The sequence below is a fragment of the Etheostoma cragini genome, chromosome 20 (genome assembly GCF_013103735.1).
Source record: "Etheostoma cragini isolate CJK2018 chromosome 20, CSU_Ecrag_1.0, whole genome shotgun sequence".
Classification (NCBI taxonomy): Eukaryota; Metazoa; Chordata; class Actinopteri; order Perciformes; family Percidae; genus Etheostoma; species Etheostoma cragini.
The window spans coordinates 2984894-3006755 of NC_048426.1; the positions used below are offsets into that span (position 1 = coordinate 2984894).

Consider the following 21862-nt stretch of genomic DNA (forward strand, 5'->3'; position numbering starts at 1 on the left):
GTAATGTGGCTATCAAACGTGTAAATCAATAATTTGGATCATGATATAATAGCAGTAGGGGCAATATTAGTGGGCTATTCTAAAACTGTATGAAAACATAAAACGTCATTTTGTCAACAGTTATCTTCATTTATTATTGAATGTGGCGTTTTCTCTTTCCACCAAAAAATGTTTCCTTCCTTCCTTCCGGAGCTTAGCAACACCAAAGATGATTGTGATTTGTTTAAAAAAATGCCAATAAACCAGAGTGTTTTCTTTTACACTTTTTGTTGTTGTTATTTTCCAGTGTCACTTGTGTATGTCCTCACCTGAACACTGTGTATCTTGACAGCGAGTTGCTCCAGGGTAGTATGGTCTGAAGGCGCTAAGCTCAGCGCTGAGCTGATGTCATCCTGCAGCGTCTGCAGCCGCTGGGAGAGAGACACAGCCAGCCGGTTGTAGAGCTCCCAAACCTGCAGGACGCCCTGACTCCTCTGGAACTGCTGGTCCACTGCTCCACACACCAAAATCCAACTGGACGACAGGAGGAATATTCAGTCATTGATTGAGGAGTGTCAATGTGTGTGTGTGGTGTGTATGTGTGTGTGTGTGTCAACATGCATGTCTCACCTGTCTCTCTGTCTGTCCAGCTGCTGTGTGAGGAGGGGGACAGTAGCAGGACTAATGATGACTCTGAGGGACGAGGCAGTTTGACTTAGTTGGTCCCACTCTGCCTCTGAGCCTTCTGTGTCCGCATGAAGAAGCTGCTTCCAACACAACAAACACCCGTCATCACAAGAACGATCTCCAAACAATGAATCATCCTCTTTCTGCACATTAGAGGCAGAAACTTCCCAGCCTTTTTGCATGCAGCCAAATATGAAATGATATGAAACATTTAGTGTTAATTAGGGGTGGGAACTATGAGCCCCCATGGTGACATGAGAGAAAAAATAATTTACAAAAAAAACATGTACTTGGGACAAAAGAATCTTGACTTTGTTTTGTGAGATCTGGAGTTTTATTTGCGAGATCTTGAAAAAAAAACATGTAATGGAACCCAGCCCTAGTGTTAAAGTATTTAAATTCCTGTCCAACTCTGATATGCATGTATATCATGATGATGAGGTGCACCCGGCCTACCTGCAGCATTTCATGGCGCTCTCTGTGTGCCTGCAGGAAGAGTTGAGGACCACTGTGATAATCAAGAGTCTGAGATGTTCTAACTGTTTTGAGCATCATCTGATGCAGTTGCTTCTCCAAACTATCCCACAGCTGCTGGGCCTCAATCAGACTCTGTTTTACTGAGTCATGCTGGTAAAGAACAGACAGGATGTTAAAATAATAGAGGATCTAGACAAAGACCAAAAAACAAGGACTCAAGTTAAAAGACCTCACACATTTTTTTCTAGTTTGCATTGAATTAAAAACCAAAGCCAAACAGGTTTAGAAAGCATAAGTATGGATACATTCTGCATAATTTTTATTTTTTATTGATGCAAAATAGATTTTTTATGTTCTAGTAAAGGATGTTGCTGGTGGTAATGGGACAAGATAAGAACTAGAAGTATTGGTCACAATCAAAAACTAAACCAATGCGTCACTTTCCTTTTCCGCCCATAAAACATGTTACCTCTATATTTTCCCCATTTACCTGTTGTGTGAGAGCAGCGCAGGCCTGGATGCATTTATCTGTCTGAGAGATGAAACCACAGTGGCCACCACTGTCTCTCAACTCCTGAAGAGCTGCGGACTTCTGCCTGATCTTCTCCTCAAGACCCTGACACACACATAAAACAAGAAGTTTAACTTTTTGTAACAGTGGGGTACATTTTCCTGATGATACTTACATACTTTGGTAAGAAAAATGTAAAAAAAAGTAAGGACTCTGACTTGTAACAGAGTATTTTTACATATTGTCGTATTAGTAATTTTACTTAAGTAAAGAATCTAAACACGTCTCTCCCCAGCACAAAGGTTCTTAGGAGCCCTCCAGAAAGTTCATGTACCTTTCCCATTTTCTAGTATAGACATCTAATCTCGCAAACTGTTTAAATGACCTTTTTCAAAGAAAATATTAAAAAATAGTATTTAGTATTTCTTTACAAAAGCCTTCAAGTAATATGACTCTACCACTGAAATATTAAACTGAAATACTTAAGCTTGATGAACATGTTTTGTATCTAGCGTCTCCCTTTCATCTCAGTAAGCTAGCAAGAGTACACAACATACAACTTCCGTGTATGCTGCTTCAAAATAAAAGCATTTCCTGTAACGGTTCGCAGTAAAACTATATTAATGTTAAATAAGGTTGTGTACCTTTTATAATAAAATTGACCATGTCCTTTAGACTACCTTTAGTCTGAAACTAAACAACATGAATTTCTTATTCAAGTGCTTTAAACAAACAACACCATTCTTAAATACAAATGTAAGGTACTTTTAATTTAGTATTTTCATTTTCTCCTACTTGGCTGTTGTACATTTTACTTATCTATAGCTTTACTTAGTATATTCATTTACATTTTATAAAATTGTATGAAAAAAAAACTATGATGTATTAAAGTGGGAAAAATAGGAGACTTTATTAATCCGGTTGGGATATTCACACGCTAGCCGCCAAGTCAAACTTGTGGTGTTATTTTGGTGAAAGTAACCCAAAAGCAATGCAAAAGTAGTGTAATCCATTAAAATTCAGAGACAATAATGCTGTATTATAACGTATTACTCTTAAATGAGCGTAACTAGTAATCTATATTGAAGTAACTTGCCCAACACTGGTGTCTGTTTATGTATGTGTTGTTTTGTCTCCCTTTTTCCTCTGTGTTTTTTAGCTCTGGGGTGCGTTCCGTGTCTCAGTATTGTGTGTATCTAGTAATTTCTGAATATTACATTTTTTTTTTTTTTTTTATCCCAGAATGATGTGAGGACTAGCCAGGCCTTACTCTATAGTGCTGTGGAAGAAGGTCTGGCAATGCGAGACTAGTACAGATGTGACACTGACCTGGAAAGTGTTGATGCTGCTTTGCAGCTCCGTTTGGCTGCTGGGTGTCTGAGCTGAGTCCATCCAGAGGCTGTGATGTGTAATCCAGCTGTGGATCTGCTGCAGCCGGGCCTCCCGCTCCGCTCTGCTCCTCAGCTCCTGCTCAACCTCCTGCACCTAAACACCACAAACAACGTCAGACATTTGTCTTCTGGGGATCGAGGAAGGACTGGTAGATTTGTCCTCATAGATATAAAACGGGGAAAGACAACCCACTCCCCAAAAGAAGTAAAAAATAAGGAGGACGCCAAGTTATACATATTATTACAGTGCCTTGCAAAAGTATTTGGCCCCCTTGAACTTCTACCTATTGCCACATTTTAGCTTCAAACAAAGATATAAAACTGTAATTTTTTGTGAAGAATCAACAAGTGGGACACAATTATGAAGTGGAACAAAATTTATTGGATATTTCAAACTTTAACAAATAAAAAACTGAAATATTGGGCGTGCAAAATTATTCTTTTTATTATTATTGTTATTAAGTTTGAAGCCTGAAATGTGGCAAAAGGTTGACAAGTTCAAGGGGGCCGAATACTTTTGCAAATAAACTCTGTTTATAATTGTATTATAATGTGTGTCCCTCACTGTTGAAACACAACCTATGCCCTTGTTTACGACATTAAGGAACATTAACATTTCTTTGTCCAAAAAAGAGTTGGAAAGCAGCAACATGTTTGTCTAGACCTACTTTAAGCAGACCTTGGCTGAATCTCACGTCCTTTTATGTGATATCTCCTCGTTCCCCGATTGAACAAGAAGTCGATCTGTTCCTCCTTTGTGGAGGTTGTCTTAAAGCTCTTATTCCTGCCCCAATGAGCTATGGAGGATGGATCTCTGAAGAGCTATGAGTAAGGATACAGAGAGCAGCCTTCCTGGAAACCGTAAAGCTGAAAGCCGTTGCTAACTCCGCCCATGCAGCTGACGACGCTTTGGAGAAAAGGACATTTCATCCCTCTAAAAACACATTACCTCTCTCCTTGCATAATTTCCTATGACTCTGCCATGCTTCCATGAAGGGACAGACTAAGTTGAAAGGAAGGGAAGCAAGTAGAGGAAACAGAGACGCAATTTTTAGTTTGCGGTTTGTTTTCTGACCTGAGAGTTGAGAGTTTGTTGCAGACTGAGCCACTGATGCTGGAGACGGCCCTGCTCCTCTGCAAACTGCATGTGTTCATGGCTCCTTCTCTGACCCTCCTCAGTACTGCATGTCTGTAACGGCTGGCTCACATAGTCCAGTGTGGCCTGATGGGCCGAAATCTCTATCTGAATCTCCTGAGAAAAATGTCATGGATGGAGAGAAAGATAGAGAGAATCTGTCAAACAGATGATAATAATACTACTAATAATAAAGCACCTTTTACAGAACAAAGTCATTAAAGGTCCAATATGTTCTATATTTACTGTACTAAATCCAAAAATGACCGCATCATTAGATCTCAGATTAGGAAACATGCCATATCTTTTTTTGACAACAATGCTTTTGCCAGTATTTTCTCCTTTGTAATTTCAGTTCCGTGACAGAATTTCTGTTTGTGTGTTGTTACCAACTGCCCAGTTTGACAGCCAGGCCCTGTTTCACAGGTAAGCATTAGCTTCAGGTTAATTATTAACGGCTATTAGGGATGGGCATGTTTTGTCAATTCAACATTCGTGTACAATTATATAGCTAGTACCTGAGCTGTTAACATACTCGCAAAAACAATTGAGACATTGCTAGTAAAGTGATCCTAACTGGTCCTGGCTAACGCCGCCATGCTAACCCTGCTAACTGCTAACATTAGCCACGACTGTCGCCAACAGCAGTGAGTCATTTTAAGCCAAGGGGGGGCGCTGTGAATTGGGAAGAGTGGACCCAGAGTTAGCAGTGTGTTTAGCGATCGTTGTCGTAATTCTAAGATAATAAAGCGTGTATTTAAGTCGGGTGGAAAAGGACAGCAAGCTTGTAGAATTTTTTGCGGTTCCTACTGTAATTCTAAGCCGAGGAAATGGATCTTTTAGTTAGGAACATAGCTAGGCAGAGGATCCACCAGATGTCCCTCATTTACAGCCGGATGTCCTCACCTTTTTCTTACTTTGTGTTGGCATTCTAAACTCCGGTGGATTCATGAGGGCTATGGTTAAATATGGGTAAATACTCCTCAGATCTGGGCCAAAACTCTGCAGGGGTCTAGCTAGTTGTCTGGATTCACCCTTAAAGGTTCTGGACTATCTGTCAAATCTGATTTTTCTGTTGCATGACTAAAACAACTTTTGAACGTGTACATCTCCCACCAAAACAAGTCATTTTCCGAGACTATTTTGCAGAGGCACTGTTGCTTCATCTGGCACTTAGCACTGCCCAAGACAATTGTGAATGGGTTCAAGAAATACCAATAAACCCAAGCACATTTTTCTCCCCTCCCAGAATTGCTGTTTGAACAAGCCAAACCCTTCCCCACAGCACATTGGAGGAAGGTCTGGCAGTAATCCGGACATTTAGGCAGGATGTTTGCTGCAGTCCATCATTCAGCCCTTCTGTACCTTGCAGTATGTCAGGAGCTGAATCAGATCAGTGTTGGTGGAGGAGCTTTTGTTGATTGTGCTGCAATGCTCCTCCAGCCTGGACTCCGCTGCTCCCAGCAAGGCCTGCAGCTCTAGCAGCGCCTCCTGCTGGCTCAATGTCTCCATCCATCGCTGAGGAGGAAAAGGAAGAAATTACTTTAATTTTCTATAGAATTAATAAAATACTTACTCTCTGACCTTCAAGAATTTTAAAATAATAACTGTTTCTAGTCTTCATGAAAGCCAAAAAAGATTCAGCTAGTTCTGAATGAAACTGCCCCTGCTGGAAAATATAGTTCCAGCCGATGGAAGCAAGTAAGAGACATAAGTATTTGAATTTTAACAGCCACTAACTATAATAACTTATACTATAATAATTAACTAATAACTTATAACCATGTATATGAATTTCTTTGTTCTGAATTCACCTCGTCGAAATTAAAATATATAATTTCTTAATTTGATATTTCAAAAGCTAGTTTTTTTTTGTTTTTTTTTTAAAGGACAAATTCATAGTCAAATAGTCATTTTAAAATAGTTAACATAGCAACCGCCGGGCTACCCAGGATAGGTAATCAAGCCAGAATGCAATCGAACCGACCTCTGGCCAATCAGAGCACGGCCTGTCAGTCATGTGATCTAAGAAAGCGACTCGTAAATTGAAACTACGGGGCTTCGGTAAGTCGTCCTGTTTTCAATTGATTTTTTGGATCTGAATTTGTGACTATTGAAAAAACATATTCAGCTTTTGAAATTGCAAATTAAGATACTTTATATTTTAATTTCAAAGAGGTTGATTCAGAACAAATAATTCAGATACATGGTTTTCAGATTAAAGTATTTCACTATTAAGTATTCAGTGCTTGTTGAAATTTAAATTCTTATGTCCCTTATTTGATCCCATACTGGTCTGACAGTGTCTCCATAGACAAGTGTAAGCTTCAGGATTGATTTGATGTTTTCATGTTATTGGGCTATAAATGACCTTGCTCTGAGGTTAATATCACAATATAATTGTTGTTACATCTCAGTTCATCTGGGCTAGCGTTTAACTCCTTTTACATATTAATTAAAGCTAAATATATTTCTCTTAACATGTATAAACAGAACAATACAGAATATGTGTTGTGTAGTCTTTATTTGTGACAGACCTATAAGATGCGTTTACCTGAAATAAGCTTTCAATTCGAACCTGAACTGGAAAGGGAGGTGAGTTAGAAGGGAAACAAAAGTTGAGGGAGGGGAGAGAAAATGACTATGAATCAGAAGAGTTGACAAAAATGGAGGTGAGGTGGAGAAAAGAGAGGAATGGAAAATAAATAACTACAGGAAGAGGAGATGAGAGGGGATGAAGCAGTGGGATAGAGGGAGGGATAGTAAGAAAAGTGCGAGGAGAGGATGCTGGGAAGATGGGCAGAGATAGGGAGGCAGAACAGAGAAGAGTAGAGAAAAGAAGAAAGAGGAGATCTTGACAGACGAACAGACATTAGATGGAGGGGAGAATGGTTTCACACTAATACGGGAGAGAAGAGTCATCCAGATGGCATTGTGCTGCACGGTGGGGATGTTTAAAAATAATTGGTGACAGGAAGACTGTGATGTGGTTTTTAAAATACCAAACTCTCTGCTCATTACTGTACATGTGAAAAACTTTACTTTATTTCTTATTTGTCACATAGAACTGCAGTACAATGTAGTGAAATTCAATGTCTGCATTCAACCCATCCTTAGCATTAGGAGCAGTGTGCAGCTTTTACATATAGCGTCCGGGGAGCAACTTGGGGTCCAGTGTCTTGCTCAAGGACACTTTAACACGTGGCCAGAGGATTGAACCGCCAATACTGTGGTTAAGGGCCAACCCTCTCTACACTCTAAGTCACAAGCCACATGTGCACACAAAGAAGCAAATTATGGTTCACATAATTCCATTCCTTTTGTTAGTGTGATCAAAATAATGCAATAAAAAGTCAATAAATATTCTGAAAAGGTAGAAGAGGCCGAGAACGACAAACACCATCTGATCTGTTTCAATAAGTCACATCTCTAAAACATCCTAAATATTTACTTATATGAAGATTCTGGAAGTGACAAACTATCAGAATCTTCTGACCTTATGCAGGGCTTGTTGGACGACAGGAACGTGGGCCAGCAGACTAGACCAGTCCCTCTCTATCTGTCTGAGCTTGAACGGGGTGTAGCCCAGATCTGGTTCTGAAGTCTGAGATAGTGACGTCTTCATGTCCTGATCTGGATTTCTGTCAGAGTCTCCTTCCTCTTCAGTCAGCTGGACCAGTTGGGTTCTAGCACCGATCACAGCCACCTTCAGTCCACATTTGGCCTCCAACTCTTTGGTCAGAGCCTATGATAAAAAGTTTTTTGTCATATTCTCTTCTCCAAAATAGCATAATGTGCTCTGTGGGGGTTGACAGGGTCATTGCAAAAATATATGACATTCTAAACTCACGATTAAGCTTCTACAAACAAAACTTTTTTTTTTCTTTAATAATTTTAACATTTTGCCAAGTTCAATTATAGGAGGGCAGCTCAGAAGCAATGACATCTGCAGTGCGTAGACGGGTATGACTCCAGAAAGTCTTTATCATTGTGATATGAAAAATGACTTGCTTGAAGCTGATTTTGTTTATGGGAGAATGCAAAGAAAAAACTTCCGGAAGAACTTCCGGCACCTCGCGGGTTTTTATCTACTTCACATGTACACAATAAATTTAATCTATTTGTGCAACAAACCCAAAAAGTCAAGAAACAGTTTTTCAAACTGTAATTATGCGACACTCAAAGCAGAATTCCTACACAGAGTTTTCATATTCAGGCTGTGAAACAGTCTGCTGTAAATTTGCTGTGTGGTAGCCTACTTTTAATACCTTTTTTAGGGTTTTTATGTCAAAAAGAATAAGATACAAGTAAAAAAAAAAGCGACAAAAGTGTTGTAGAAGGCAACAAAAAAATGCGACAAACGGAAAATAAAGTGACATGCAGTCATACAGTCAAGGCTATTTGACTTTTTTCAAAAAACATGTCAATTAACGCAGTGGATTTCTTTCCTCAGTGGAGTTTGTTATGTGCAAAGAGTGAGTCTGTGGGTGTCTGCTCACCATAAACTGGAGGTAGTGGTCAAGGCTCTGTTCAGCATGCATCTCATCCTCAGCTGAGAGCTGACTGAATCTGTCAATCAGCTCCCTGGCCCCACCCATCCAGTCAGCCAGTGCCGCAGAGTCACGAACAAAACTGTTTATTGGTGGAAAATAGGACATTAATAACCAACTCTACAAGATTACCATGTCATCTAAATATTAGTTTTTTAAGATTATTTGTTGGGCATTTCGGTCTTTAATTGACAGATAGGAAAGGGGGGGTTGGAAGACATGCAGCAAAGGGCTGCAGGCAGACGGCAGATCAAACCCTGGGCCGCTGTGATAAGGACCGAGCATTGGCACTTTGGGGAGCCCCTTCCACAAGGTGTGCTAACAGGGCGCCTCATATTTATTTAAAGCAAATAGTGGCTTATACATAGATTTATTTAGACTTAAACATTCTTATTAGTTGCTTTTTTATTAGATGCTTTGCACATTTTATTAGCAAAAATATTTTTGGAACACATTATAACCCACCTTGCTAAACAACTAAACCCTTATACAAGGATGAAGATTTCACCCATTCAAAAATGTGGGAAAGAATTTACTTTCAACATGTAGTCAAATCTAACCCTTTATGTTTAATACTTAATGGACAAATCCTCTTTGGTAAAAAAGTTCTAACTTTGCAGCAAAGTATATTTCTCTGTTCCTCATCTCTCACCTGCGGCTCAGCTTCCTGTTCCTTTCTGCGTTGATGCGTTGCTGTTCCACCTTCCTGTGCAGCGCTCTCCAACGGGCTTCCAGCTGGCTGGTGGACACACCCACTGGTCTACAGCCCGCCCCCTGTAGCCAGAGCCCCGCCTCCAGCATCCTACTGAACCGCGCTTTGTTCCCCTCCAGAACGCCACGCAGCTCCTTTCACCCAGACAAAACTTTATAAACACTTATTCACTCTCTTACATTACCAGACAGCGCTGTGGAGTGAGGTCTGGCTACACCCCACATACATTCTGGGATAGGAGAAAAAACGCTTTGGGTTGTTTGCATTTCTTTAAACACAATCGTCTTGGGCGGCGCTAAGCTCCGCAAAATAGTCTCGGGAAGGGACTTGTTTTGGTTGAACATTTGTATCCCGCAAAAAGAACCGCCAGATACAATACTAACTCAAGTTAATTGTTGACACAATATAGCGTGAGCTATTTAAATTAGCTGGAAAAAGGTCTTTTTATAGCCAAAAATGTTATTGTTGTAATTATCATTATTATTACTATTACAATATCAGGCTTAAGCCTGGAAATGTACTTGATGTTGATCCAAAGAAGCATGGGGAAATGATGTCTCCATTTGTCAATAACCCCTTCTTCACCTCATTTTACCATAAACACACTTAGTTGACCACTGAGCAAGCTGCAGCACATACTGTAGTCCATTTCAGATAAATAAGAGACACATTTCCAATCCACCATTAGAGCAACAGGGAATATGAACCAAAATGAAATTGAGTTCGGCAAACAACACATCAAATCCGAGGAACATCATGTACCCATACAGAAAACAACCCATTTGCTTGTATTTGATTGAGCCAATTAGGACATGGCATGGAGAGCATGACCAATAGTCTTCAAATGAGCAGAATGGAACATTGGCAAATGTGCTCAGTCCTCTGGTCAGCTGCTTGTTTATACATCACCAACATTTTCTGGCCCCCAAAGGTCAGAAAGAACACGTTTTAATAAAGATTACCTGGTAGACAAAGAGCTTCTCTGATAGCTGCTCCTCAGAATTAACCCCCTTGTGCATCTTGGGAAATGAAGTCTCAATGGCTCTGAGCAGGGAGTCTGACCAGGCGTTGTCCTCCTCCCACTGTGACCACACCTGAGACAGAAACACGGTCAGAAAAGATGTCTCTGTTTATTAAAATCACTTCTGCGATTGTTTTTTTTAATGATTCTTCTAATTCTCATAATGATGGCTTTAATTACCTTCAATTGTTGCATATTTAAAATCCACCCAGGACAATATGTGCATGTGTGCAAAAAATTTGCAAACCAATTACTCTCGATGATTGATGATTCAGAAGTGACTAAATACTTTACTAAGCAACAAACAAAGTGTCTCCCCCGTTCTTTCTGACCACGGAGGGAAATCTGTAGCAGGAGAAGTTGACCCTCTCTTTGATTTCATGTTGTTCATGGAGAAGGAGAACCAGGAAACAAGTCGGGGAAAATGCAACGCTACCAAGCCATGGCCAAGTAACGTGCGTCGCCATGACGTGTAGTCACATTATTCGAGAAGTGCATGTCAAGCTACGGCTTAGGGTCATGTACCAACGTACGTAACCATGGCACCAATTTAACGCAGAAGCATAAATAATGCTTAAGAGTGCGCAGCCATGCCAGTGGCTCTGTGAGAAGATGCTGTTTGGATAATCTGATTATCTTTTATTGATATACAGTATATCATGCTTAATTACTCCTCAGATAAATAAAACTGCATTCCATGCACTACCTGTAACGTTTCCTGCATCTTGATCCCTTTTTCCAGTCCACGCTGCTGCAGCCGGGCCACCTCATCCTGCTGGCCCATCACTACAGCCTCCAACGTCTGGAGGGCACTCTCTGGGACTCTCTGGCTCAGGTACTGCAGGATACTAAAATGATGGCCCAGGAACTGGAAGAATTTCTGATTGCAGAAAGGGTAACGTTAAAGATGATATTTTAGATTAGCACTCTAACCTTTATTTTCTCTGTGTCCCACAGACACACCGTATGACTGCTGAGCAGCTGCTGGAGCTGAGCTCTGCTTCCAAGCTCCGAGTCAGGCGGCTTTGCGAGGCGTTCAGAGCCCAGAGCGAGCAGCTCCTCCATGCTGTGGACCAGCCGCTCATACTGTTGCTGCAGATCCACACTGTTGTTCAGCCCTTCACAGTGGGAGAGAACACCACCCAGAGAACTGTCCAGCTCACCCTACACATAAAAGAGAAAAAAAATTCCAAGATTTACTCGAAACTACAAGCAGTTATGAAGGGGTCCAAGCTTCCCACGCAAAAATCCCTCCTGTTGAGGTTCGTGAAAGTTGAACCCAAAGCACGACAGCAGCAAGGAAATATTGTAATGTGTAAGCTGCAAAGTCTGCAGTGAATTGAAAATACAAACTTTCTATTTACATTCATCACATACATCCATTTAAAAGCATCAATGCATTTGTTTTCAGTGTAGTTTGTGCCCATTTACACCAATTAGTACAAGATTGTAGATACGCCCCAGGAGTAGCCCTAGTTCCCACCCTCCAAAGTTTGCATTTTTTATTATTATAGCGCCCTACTGCTGGAAGAAGTGTGTCCATTTTAGTGTCTGAAAACAACTGAACGGAGTACAATTGGAGTATTGTATGCTTTAGATACTTTAAGTGAATGTAGCCTTGTCTAAAAACAGAAAAGCAACCAAGATGCAAAGGCACATAGGGAAGGACTTGGACCACAAGAAAAGGCGCAATATTTGTTGGCTGTTGGTGTTGCAGATCGCTACGAGTTGGCTCCCTCTTTTTGGATCCATGACAACCCAGTGATTCTTCCTTCAGTTTCAAATCCCAATATAGTCAACTACCTGGTTTTCTCGCCAAGCCCATACACAGTGGAGGACCTTAAATCCTACAAAGGTTTGGAGGCCTACAACCAGAGGGTGTGTGGCTGGGTGAGGTACATCCTACCAAGTCATCAACAACCGTTGTCTTGTGAAGGCCAAAGTAAGTAATGCAATAACATCTTTAATCAACCTAACCGCCGCATACCTGCAGCTGTGAGGCTGGATGGATGAGAGAGGCAGGCAGGTTGCGTTGCTCCGCCTCCTCCAGTATGGAGCTCACCTGCTCCACCTGCTGCTGCTGCAGAGACTCTTGTATCTGAGCCACAGCCTGAAAAATGAACACACGTACACTGGGAAAATAATAAACTTATAACAGGGGTCTTCAATGTTTTTTGGGCCAGGGACCCCATAGCTGAAACAGAGACCAAGTAGGGACCCTACTACTACTACATATATAGTATACAATTGAGTTGCATATTAAACTGGGCAAAAATGATAAAAATAAATGGATGTTGTTCATACATCATGTTTAATGTTAAACAAACACCTGGAAAGCACAGTAAATTCGCGAATAGGCCAAATTATCTTTGCTAGTAATATGTTGGATTCATAATGAGGCTTATTTTAATATTTGAAAAAAGAAAATTATTTATAATATACTTTAGCGGCCCTCTTACATTATCTCCAATATATGCAATCTTCAACCCCTGTTGAAGATCTCTGGTCTTGTCATCTGAACACATTTGCTTTTCTGAAAGAAGTTCTGAATAAAGTTAGCTCCTCTTTCTCTCTACTTAACTGTAAAACTGTTTTGTTAGTCATGTCAATGACACAAAGATAATATATGGGTACATGAACTACAGTCGGGTGTAACCCCATAAAACTAGGTCTATTCTTTTTGTTTTTCCTGTAGTTTATATCCAGAACCATTTCAGTATCTCAGTGCTGGGAAGGCAAAATGTGGCTCATAGTATTTTTCCTTTTGACACCATATGCAAATGAAATAGTTGCTTACTTAGAGCAAAAACAGACTGAAAATAAAAAAAGTTATATACCTGAACTCTGAGCTTTTAGGTGATAGCTTTGACCTACGACAACCTTGGTGAAATACTGCAGACTTCTGTGAAACAATGTATAATTCTGTCCTCTATGTATTCAGTGTCAATAAGGTAAACTGAAATCAAAAACCTATCTATGGCTGCAATTTTCAATATAAATATGCTAATTATTTTCTTGAGTCCATCCTCACATCGTCCATCACCATCTATTAAGCTGCTTGGGCTGCCAAGGACAAGGTCAGACTGCTGCGTGTCATTCAGTCAGCGGAGAAGGCGATTGGCTGCATTCTGCCGCCGCTCCAGGGGGTATACGCCACCAGGATTCTGAAGCGTGCTAGAAATAGTGTGGCCGATCCCTCCCACCCTGGCCACAAACTCTTTGAGCCACTCCCCTCTGGCAGAAGGCTGAGGTCCATCAGGACCAAAACCTCACTCCACATGAACAGTTTTTTCCCATCCGCCACGAGACTTATCAACAGGGCCCCAAACCCACCAGACTCTCTCCACTTTCCACCTCTGGCTCTCACTGTACTGTACTCTCTCTGCTGCAATGTTCCTTTACGCTCTTTTTATTTCTATCTTTATTTTTTATTTGTTTTATTTAATACATACTGCGGCGTAGGGTCTGTACCTCCTATGTACCCACAGCATTGATTTAACACAGAAGCATAAATCTGCCTTTTGTGATAATGATATCTTACCTGTTGCTTTACGATATCGTCTTGCAGGATTGTGATCTGCTCCTCTCTGCTGGTCAGTGCAGCCTTGACCACAGAAAGTATTCTACACAGATCATCAACACACCGCTGACCACACGCTGAGCCCAAGATCCGGCTGACCCTTGACCCATGAGAACCCAGCTCGCTGCCAAGCGTGGCCAGCTCGGCTGACACACTCTGAAAAGGCAATCCGAGGAAAGTCCTATTTAGAGTGAGTCTGCATAATAATCAGTACAGCTGGTACAAAAGTGTGGTGAGGTGTGAAGGATGGTTTGAACACCCTTTTTTATTTTTTTCAATTGTCAAAACCTATTTTTTGCAGGCTTATTTTCTTTCATAGGTGAAAATGGATGGAAATATATTTATTTTTTCAGCCTTTTTTTCTACTTTTTTTCTTCTCCTTCGTCTGTAAAAATGGATGATTTATTTTCAGGCAAATTTTTGCTAAGAAGAAAAGTTGAGCCTGAAAAAAAAGAGTTTTCACGGAGGGAAAAAAAACCTTGCAAAAATTACGTTTTGCTTTCCTCTCAGGGCTCCTACAATAGTTTTTGTTGTTCACATGTCTGTTTTATATTGTAGAAAAGAAAAAAAGGTCAGTACAATTCATCGTCTGGAAACCATGAATATCTGTGAAAGTGTTTGCGCCAATTCATAAAGCTGTTATATTTCAGTCTGGACCAATGTAGTGGTTCACATGAGCGACCCTCTCACTTAAAGAGCCCAACCCAACATAACTGAATGCTGTTAAATGTTTGTTGTGGAGAGTCTCACCTGCAGCTGCCGTAGTCTGTGCTGCATGTCTTCTTCATGTGTCGTCCCAGCAGGCGAGTTCAGCACGTTGTTGATGGATGACAGGGACAGGGACGCGCCATTCAACACATGAAACAAACCCTCGTTCAGCATCTGATAGAAGCCTTCTGCAGGGGAGGCCTGGGGGCGGACAGGTTTTTTCTCTTATTGTTTATTTATCAGGGACAATACCTGTAACATTATCACAACGAGCTCAGTGATAGACGGTCCGCCTGCCAATCGGAAGGCAAGACACTGAACCCTGAGTTACCCCTGATGATGTGCCATCGGAGTGTAAATGTGTGTGTTTGTGTGTTTGTGTGTGTGTGTGTGCGCGTGTGTGTGTGTGTGTGTGTGTTTGTGTTTGTGTGTGTAGCTGATGAGCTGGTGGCACCTTGTACGGCAGCCTCGGCCACAGTGTATGAATGTGTGTGAATTGTGAATGGTTCCTGTGTGATGTAAAAGAGCTTTGAGTAGTCGTTAAGACTAGAAAAGCATTATGTAAATACAGGCCATTTACATTCACATTTACGGTCCGGTCATTATTTCTCTGTGCAAGGAGTTCAGACAAAGCGCCTGGTGCCACCCCAGTTAAACACTTAAATACTGTACTGCAAAATCTATGAAATTGTCAGGAATCAGGACGTTGTAATTTTGCAGTTAGTTTGATGTTAGTCAAACTACTGACAAAAGTCAAAAGTATTTAACCAGTCACAAGGATGTGTTGTTTATATAACAAATATTGAACAGTATATTGGTTTGCTATTAATATGGTTTGGATCAACGGTGGAAAAAGTATTGAGATCCTTTACTTAAGTACTAATACCACACTGTAAAAATACTCTGTTACAAGTCAAAATCCTGCATTCAACATGTTAAGTAAAAGTGTATCAACAGGAAGTAGAAAAATCCTCACATTTTAGAAACAGGAAATGATCCAAACAGTTGTGTTTAATTGTCTAAGCTGGACTTGTAGGCCGTTATATTGTTGGCTGGTTCATTTATGACAAAAACATCAAACTTTATAAACTGTGTGTTTTGTGTGCAAACATCTTAATGTGTAAAGTAACTAGCAACTAAAGCTGTCAGTCTGAAATGTAGCGGAGTAAAAGTAGAAATTGGCATGAAAAGAAAAGACTCAAGTAAAGTACAAGTACATCAATGGACCATGTTGGGTAAACTGCCGGCATACTCATGTAATCTCCTCAAGCAAAAGCCGTTTTTATCTCTGTTCCAACAGGTGGCTCTCTTACCAGGTTTCAAGGGTTTTTGCTGAGCTGGGGAAAAAAGCCTTCTCTTACTTTGCTCCATGGTCTTGGAATAACTTGCAAAACTTGCTCCATCTAAATGATCTAGTCCCATTAAATGATTTTAAGGCCATGTTAAAATGCCATGTAAATCAAAAATGTAAGTGCCACATGTGACCTGTTCCTTTCCTCTATGTGTGATTCTTAATTGTTTGTGTTGACTTTGCTGTATTTCTGTTTAAATTGTAACTGTTGTGCCATCTTGGCCAGGTCTCACTCGGAGAAGAGATTTCAATCTCAAGGGACTTCCTGGTTAAATAAAGGTTAAATAAATAAATAAAATAAATCAAGATTTGTACTTGAGGCTCTGAAACACCAACCAGACAGCCGACCTTTGGCAGAAAAGGCAATCAGACTTACTGTCTCCCCAAGTTGGTAAAAATGTGCCTCGGAACACACAGGGAACACACCAAAGCGACGCTGACTTGAGCATACATTCTGAGCATGCGCAAGACGTAATACGTCTCCATGACAGCAGGTGGCGCTAACCTAGATTGTCGCCCAAAAAAGTTAAACTGGCAGCTGATTGGAGGAACATGTCACATTGGTCTGGCTTATCCAGATTGTCAAAGCCAGACCATAATGGCAGCTCGTTCGGAATATGATCTCATATTTTACGAAAACAGTTAAGCAAAACGTGTTTCTGAAAACACTTTAAGGAGAAATAGGCCATGCAGGTGCTGAATCTGTTTATATTTCAGATCGGCAAAAGTCAGTTTAAAAGATTTCGATTTTGAGAGGCGTTAGTCACGCGCATCCTGCTTGTCACATCTGGGTTAGCACGCCGTTTCAGATTGGTCATTGAGTCTAATGCCCGCCTTCCGATTCAACGTGTCAAATCGGCCTAAATGAAGGCCGACAGCTCCTCCGACTGACAGCACGGAACTCACCAAACCGATAATCGGGTTGGTGTGTCAGCACCTTTAAGTACACTCCTTGAGTAAATCTAGTTAGTTACATTCCACCACTGTTGTAGAACCAGTTTAATATGCAAGATAATTTTATACAAGATATGTAGTAGGGGTTCCTGATCTGTTTCTTATGGCTTAAAAAACTTTGAAGAACCCTAATGCAGAGGTCCCTCAGACTTCTCTCATGGCCCATTGAGGGGCGCTGACCTACAGGTTGGGAACCTGTGGTCTCAGCACATGTCCCAACATACATATACTGTGTGCAATATTCTGTACCTGATCCTGAGAATCTGCCGCAGTGAGCCCCAGCTCTCTCAGATGGCTTATGTGGGTTCTGAGCTCTTTCAGGGTTTGTGAGCCAATCATGCGCCCTGCTGTTCCATCACTACGCATCGTAGATGAGTACGTCACCTTTAGAGAGAGAGAGAGAGAGAGAGAGAGAGAGAGAGAGACACAAGAAGTCAAGGACACACACACACAAACACACCTCTCATCAAGCCCTGCAGGAGTCCCCATAACACCAAAGAGACAACAAAGTGCCTTCTGCTCAAAGAAGGTGATAATCAAGCACGGCTGGGAAACCGATTTCTCCTTTCTCCTCTGTATTTGAAAGGTGATAATCAAGCACTTCAGCTCTGCCGAGGTAGGTCCTACCTCGGCTGGGGGAAGCAGCCAGCTCTCCTCCAGAGCCAGCAGCCCACTGTGAAGGCTGTCCCACTTCTTCTGAGCAGAGTCTTCCTCCACATCAGCCTCAGCAGGAGGCCCCCTGCACGTAGAGAAAAGACTGAAAATTAACACTTCATTTTTCTCTTTCCTTCTTCCTTTCAGTGGCCCTTTGATTGTTTGAAGTTTGGACCTCGTGTCTCTTTTGCTCTCCGAGCTGCAAATTAATCTCAAATTTAGTCGCACTAATTGGACAATTTGAATCAAACAATCTAAGAAAGTAGAAGATAAACAGTTTGATTTTAAAATTGATTTATTCTTTAATGTTAAACGTTATTTTCTTAATTCTGCTGCAAGCTTATTCAGTCCAGTTACAGACATTGATTCTTTTGTTTTTGTTTTAAATAAAAACTAAAAGTATTATTGTAAAGGAAAACAATAAAATGGAATAAAGAGACATATCAATAAAATTACATGTATGTTCATCTTGTCTGTAAATATTCCACTTGACACTACGCTTTCACCATGGCAATTAAAACTGGTTACACCGGACATGAAAGCATCATGTAGTGATGCATATGCTCCACGGACAAAAACAGTCTTCTTTAAGTCTACACACACAGCAGGTTTAGCCAGTTAAAACATACATTCCGGGGCACATCCGCTCCTTAAACAGTTCGCATAGGTTACGTGTTCAATGTCTCCAAAGCCTAGAGGGATTTTGCTGCACTTCTATCCAACAATTCTGAATCTGAAACCCCAGAAGTATATATATATATATATATATATATATATATATATATATATATAAATATATATATATATATATATATATGAATTGTGCTATACTACAGGCAAAAAGGTCTCTCTCATCTCTCATCAGGAAGAAAATGGAGGCACACACAACTGGTGCTTGAAGGAAGAATATGGCGCAATGTATGTCCATGGACTGACTGAAATACACTGAAAGGCAAATTCGGGGTATATGAGAAAATCAGAAGGCCATTTGATTGATTTGTAAAAGAAGAAGTCATAGGGAAATGCTACTATGATATAATTTGCTTTTTGGATTGTTGAAATATGGCAGAGAGGATTGTGAGAGGATTTTTTTAGAGGAGAATTTAATTGTGGGTTTGGGAGGGAGGGTGTTGTGGAAAATTGTAACTGCAATGACAAATTAATAAAAACATTGTAAAAAAAAAAAAAGAGACATGAACTAAAATGAAATGTATATTTAGAATATATATATATATATATTCAAAACTTTATTTCAGAGTGATGGTGTGTGTGTGTGTTTGTGTGTGTTTGTTTGTTTGTATGTGTGTGTATTACCGCTGCGACAGCTGGCTGTGGAGTGAAGCTCTACTGCCCTGCCGGGCGATGGCCTGGGTCAGTCCTCTCTGTTCCGTCAGCTGCTGCTCCAACTCCTGATAGACAAACAGCAGCAGCAAGGTGTACAGTCACATATACACAGCACACGCACAGAGCAACATCATCTATAAATATACTTTTATGATAGTTTCTTTCTGTTTTAAATTTATATTACAGGCAAATAATACACATAACACACACGACAATATGATGACATGGCAATATAACCTCACAAAAATGGATAAAATAATAAATAAATAAACAAAATGCATAAAGGATCCCTTATGATGATGATCCCTAATGATAGGACAGCTTAGACATGAAAAGGGACAAAGGGGAATGACATTCAGCAAAAGGCTGCAGGTCGCTGTGGCGAGGACTGAGCATCGGCGCATGCTCCACCAGGTGAGTAACCCAGGCACCCTGCCTTCAGTAATTTAAATAACTAAGTTGACAGTGGCAGTAGATTTAGAAACTGAAATACATATGACAGGCCAAGCTTATTTCCAGTTTTATAAGGGCAAGTTTTTAATTATTAATAATAATAATAATAATATTACATTTGATTCATAATGCACTTTTCATCAATAGATCTCAAAGTGCTAAGGGTAAAAAAAGAGAAAAATAAAACAAAAAAGAAAGAATAAAAAATTGAAATAAAGCTATTCTTAGAAGAGAGGATAAAAAAACATCTAAAGGTGACCAAAGCTTTGCTAAAAAGAAATGGTTTAAGGCTTTTTTTAAAACACTCCGTGGACTGAGGTGCCCTCAAGGTGTCAGGGAGGGCATTCCACAGATGTGGGGCAGTAGCACAAAATGCCCTATCTCCCATTGTCCTGAGTCTGGTTCTGGGAATGTGGAGGAGGTTTGAGTGAGTGGAGCGAAGTGAGCGGGTTGTGTTCTGTGGTTTGATAAAGTCAAATGTAAAATAAAATGTAATTGAATTGATAATGGTAAAATTTAAGTATCTGACACTGATGTATTGATAACGATGTCAATATTAGTAATCTTTTAAAATGTCAAATTCAAACAGTCAGACCCTTGAGCAAAGCAGTCGATAGAGTCCGTACCTTTTGCTGCTGCAGGCTGCTCTGTCGGAGCGGTTTGTTTCTCCGTGGGGAGAAGATCTCTTGGACACTGCTGCTGCGCTGCAGATGAGACTGCAGGGGGCACTCTGGCTGAGCTACCGACTTCTGAAGAGAGATAGACGAAGGAGAAACACAGAGAGGAAAAAACAAAAAGAAGGAGGAAGAAAGTTAAAAGATACTCTTCATCAATTTAAAAAATATCTGATCATGTTTGTCTTTTTTATATATATAACATGTCATCGAGCATTATAACATGAGACACTATCAAAGCATCTACAATATAGTCTTATGCAAGGATGAGAACATGGATATGAATCGCGAGCAATAAATGTTTTCCTTTTAATAAGCATGGAACAGTGAACAGTTAAACCCAGAGTATTTATCACAAAAGCTAAAGTTATAATACCAAAAAAATCAGTACTTCCCTATAAAGTAAAATGTCTGATATGCGTCGGTTCAACAGCAGTACATTTTTCTCCTTTTACAATCTTGTTAAATAAATAACAAATACATGAAATATCTACTGAAAAATTGACATTTCTGTAAGCAATCTGTGATTTAAACTTATTTCAGCATTTACCTTTTGAAAAAAACTGTAAATATAACAATACCAACACCAAACATTCAACTAAATATTGCATATTTGATTAATCATGGTTGTCTTGATAAAATGTAAATGGACTGTTCTTATGTAGCACTTTTCTCGTCCTAACAACTACTCAAAGCTCTTTTACATAGTACAGGAACCATTCACCATTCACACACAGTGGCAAAGGCTGCCATACAAGGTGCCACTTGCTCATCAGATAATCTCTCACACACATTTACACTCCAATGCGCAGTATCGGGGGCAACTCGGGGGTTCAGTGTCTTGCCCAAGGACACTTTAACATGGGACTGCAGGGTCAAGGAGCAAACCACCAACCCTATGATTGGCAGGCGACCGCTCTACCACAGAGCCACAGCTGGCCCAGATTCTGAGCGTGATTTGGGTTTTAAAAATTATTAATTGTTCATCCCTACTTACTGACATACCTGACTTGACATGAGAGTTGAAAGCAACACCAGTCAACTATCAGGTTTTGACCTGGTTAAACCTGGAACAATAAACCAATACGTTACCATGACCATGTCCTTGTCGTCCTTCTGGATCAAAATTGAAAATTAACTTTTTCTTACTTTTTAACTTTTTTATTAACTTTTTTGTACAGCTTAATTTGGAATTGTTAGAGCTCTACATGTATCCATATTCTACTTGTTATTAAAGTGATTTTAAAAGCAATATGAGACACTTCATGAAGGAAACAAAAACTTTAAAGTGTGGTACTAAGAAAGTGAGGCAAACTAAAATATATATTATACAACAGCCTGCTAACTGAAAAGAAATTGTTCTTATGACGTGTTTTTAACTTTTAGCTGCATTTAGTGTTTTATCCTACCACCACAACTTGTTACACTTACTATCTATGTACCTAGCCAAACAGGTGGTCCATACCTGTTGCTGTGGCTCTCTGTGGCTGCTGTTTCTCTCCTCTCCCTGCCTGTCCTGCAGCAGCTGCTGGAAGGAGAGCAGGTTGGCCTTCAGGAGCTCCAGTTTGGAGGAGAGCACCTGCGTTGCTTCATCATGCTGCTGGTCCAGCGGCGTCAGGCTGGCAACCCTCCGCTCCATCTCCAGGAACATCTCCTGTACAGGACACACATCGCTTTCAAC

General features: G+C 40.4%; 1 protein-coding gene across 1 annotated transcript in view; it reads right to left on the reverse strand.

Annotated features, from left to right (window-relative positions):
• Positions 1 to 21862, reverse strand: part of LOC117936251 (nesprin-2-like) — a 208747-nt gene that overhangs the window by 50563 nt on the left and 136322 nt on the right. Inside the window, exons 83-103 of the mRNA XM_034859128.1 lie at positions 21647 to 21835; positions 20134 to 20256; positions 19025 to 19119; positions 17684 to 17795; positions 17306 to 17440; positions 14794 to 14952; positions 14005 to 14199; positions 12451 to 12573; positions 11427 to 11627; positions 11170 to 11343; positions 10405 to 10536; positions 9383 to 9576; positions 8680 to 8812; positions 7677 to 7925; positions 5546 to 5698; positions 4121 to 4297; positions 2984 to 3139; positions 1634 to 1759; positions 1123 to 1293; positions 610 to 743; positions 309 to 513 (exon numbers count right to left, since the gene is read on the reverse strand). Of these exons, the coding sequence (XP_034715019.1) occupies positions 309 to 513; positions 610 to 743; positions 1123 to 1293; positions 1634 to 1759; positions 2984 to 3139; positions 4121 to 4297; positions 5546 to 5698; positions 7677 to 7925; positions 8680 to 8812; positions 9383 to 9576; positions 10405 to 10536; positions 11170 to 11343; positions 11427 to 11627; positions 12451 to 12573; positions 14005 to 14199; positions 14794 to 14952; positions 17306 to 17440; positions 17684 to 17795; positions 19025 to 19119; positions 20134 to 20256; positions 21647 to 21835 (3336 nt within the window). The remainder of the gene's footprint in view (positions 1 to 308; positions 514 to 609; positions 744 to 1122; positions 1294 to 1633; positions 1760 to 2983; positions 3140 to 4120; positions 4298 to 5545; positions 5699 to 7676; positions 7926 to 8679; positions 8813 to 9382; positions 9577 to 10404; positions 10537 to 11169; positions 11344 to 11426; positions 11628 to 12450; positions 12574 to 14004; positions 14200 to 14793; positions 14953 to 17305; positions 17441 to 17683; positions 17796 to 19024; positions 19120 to 20133; positions 20257 to 21646; positions 21836 to 21862) is intronic.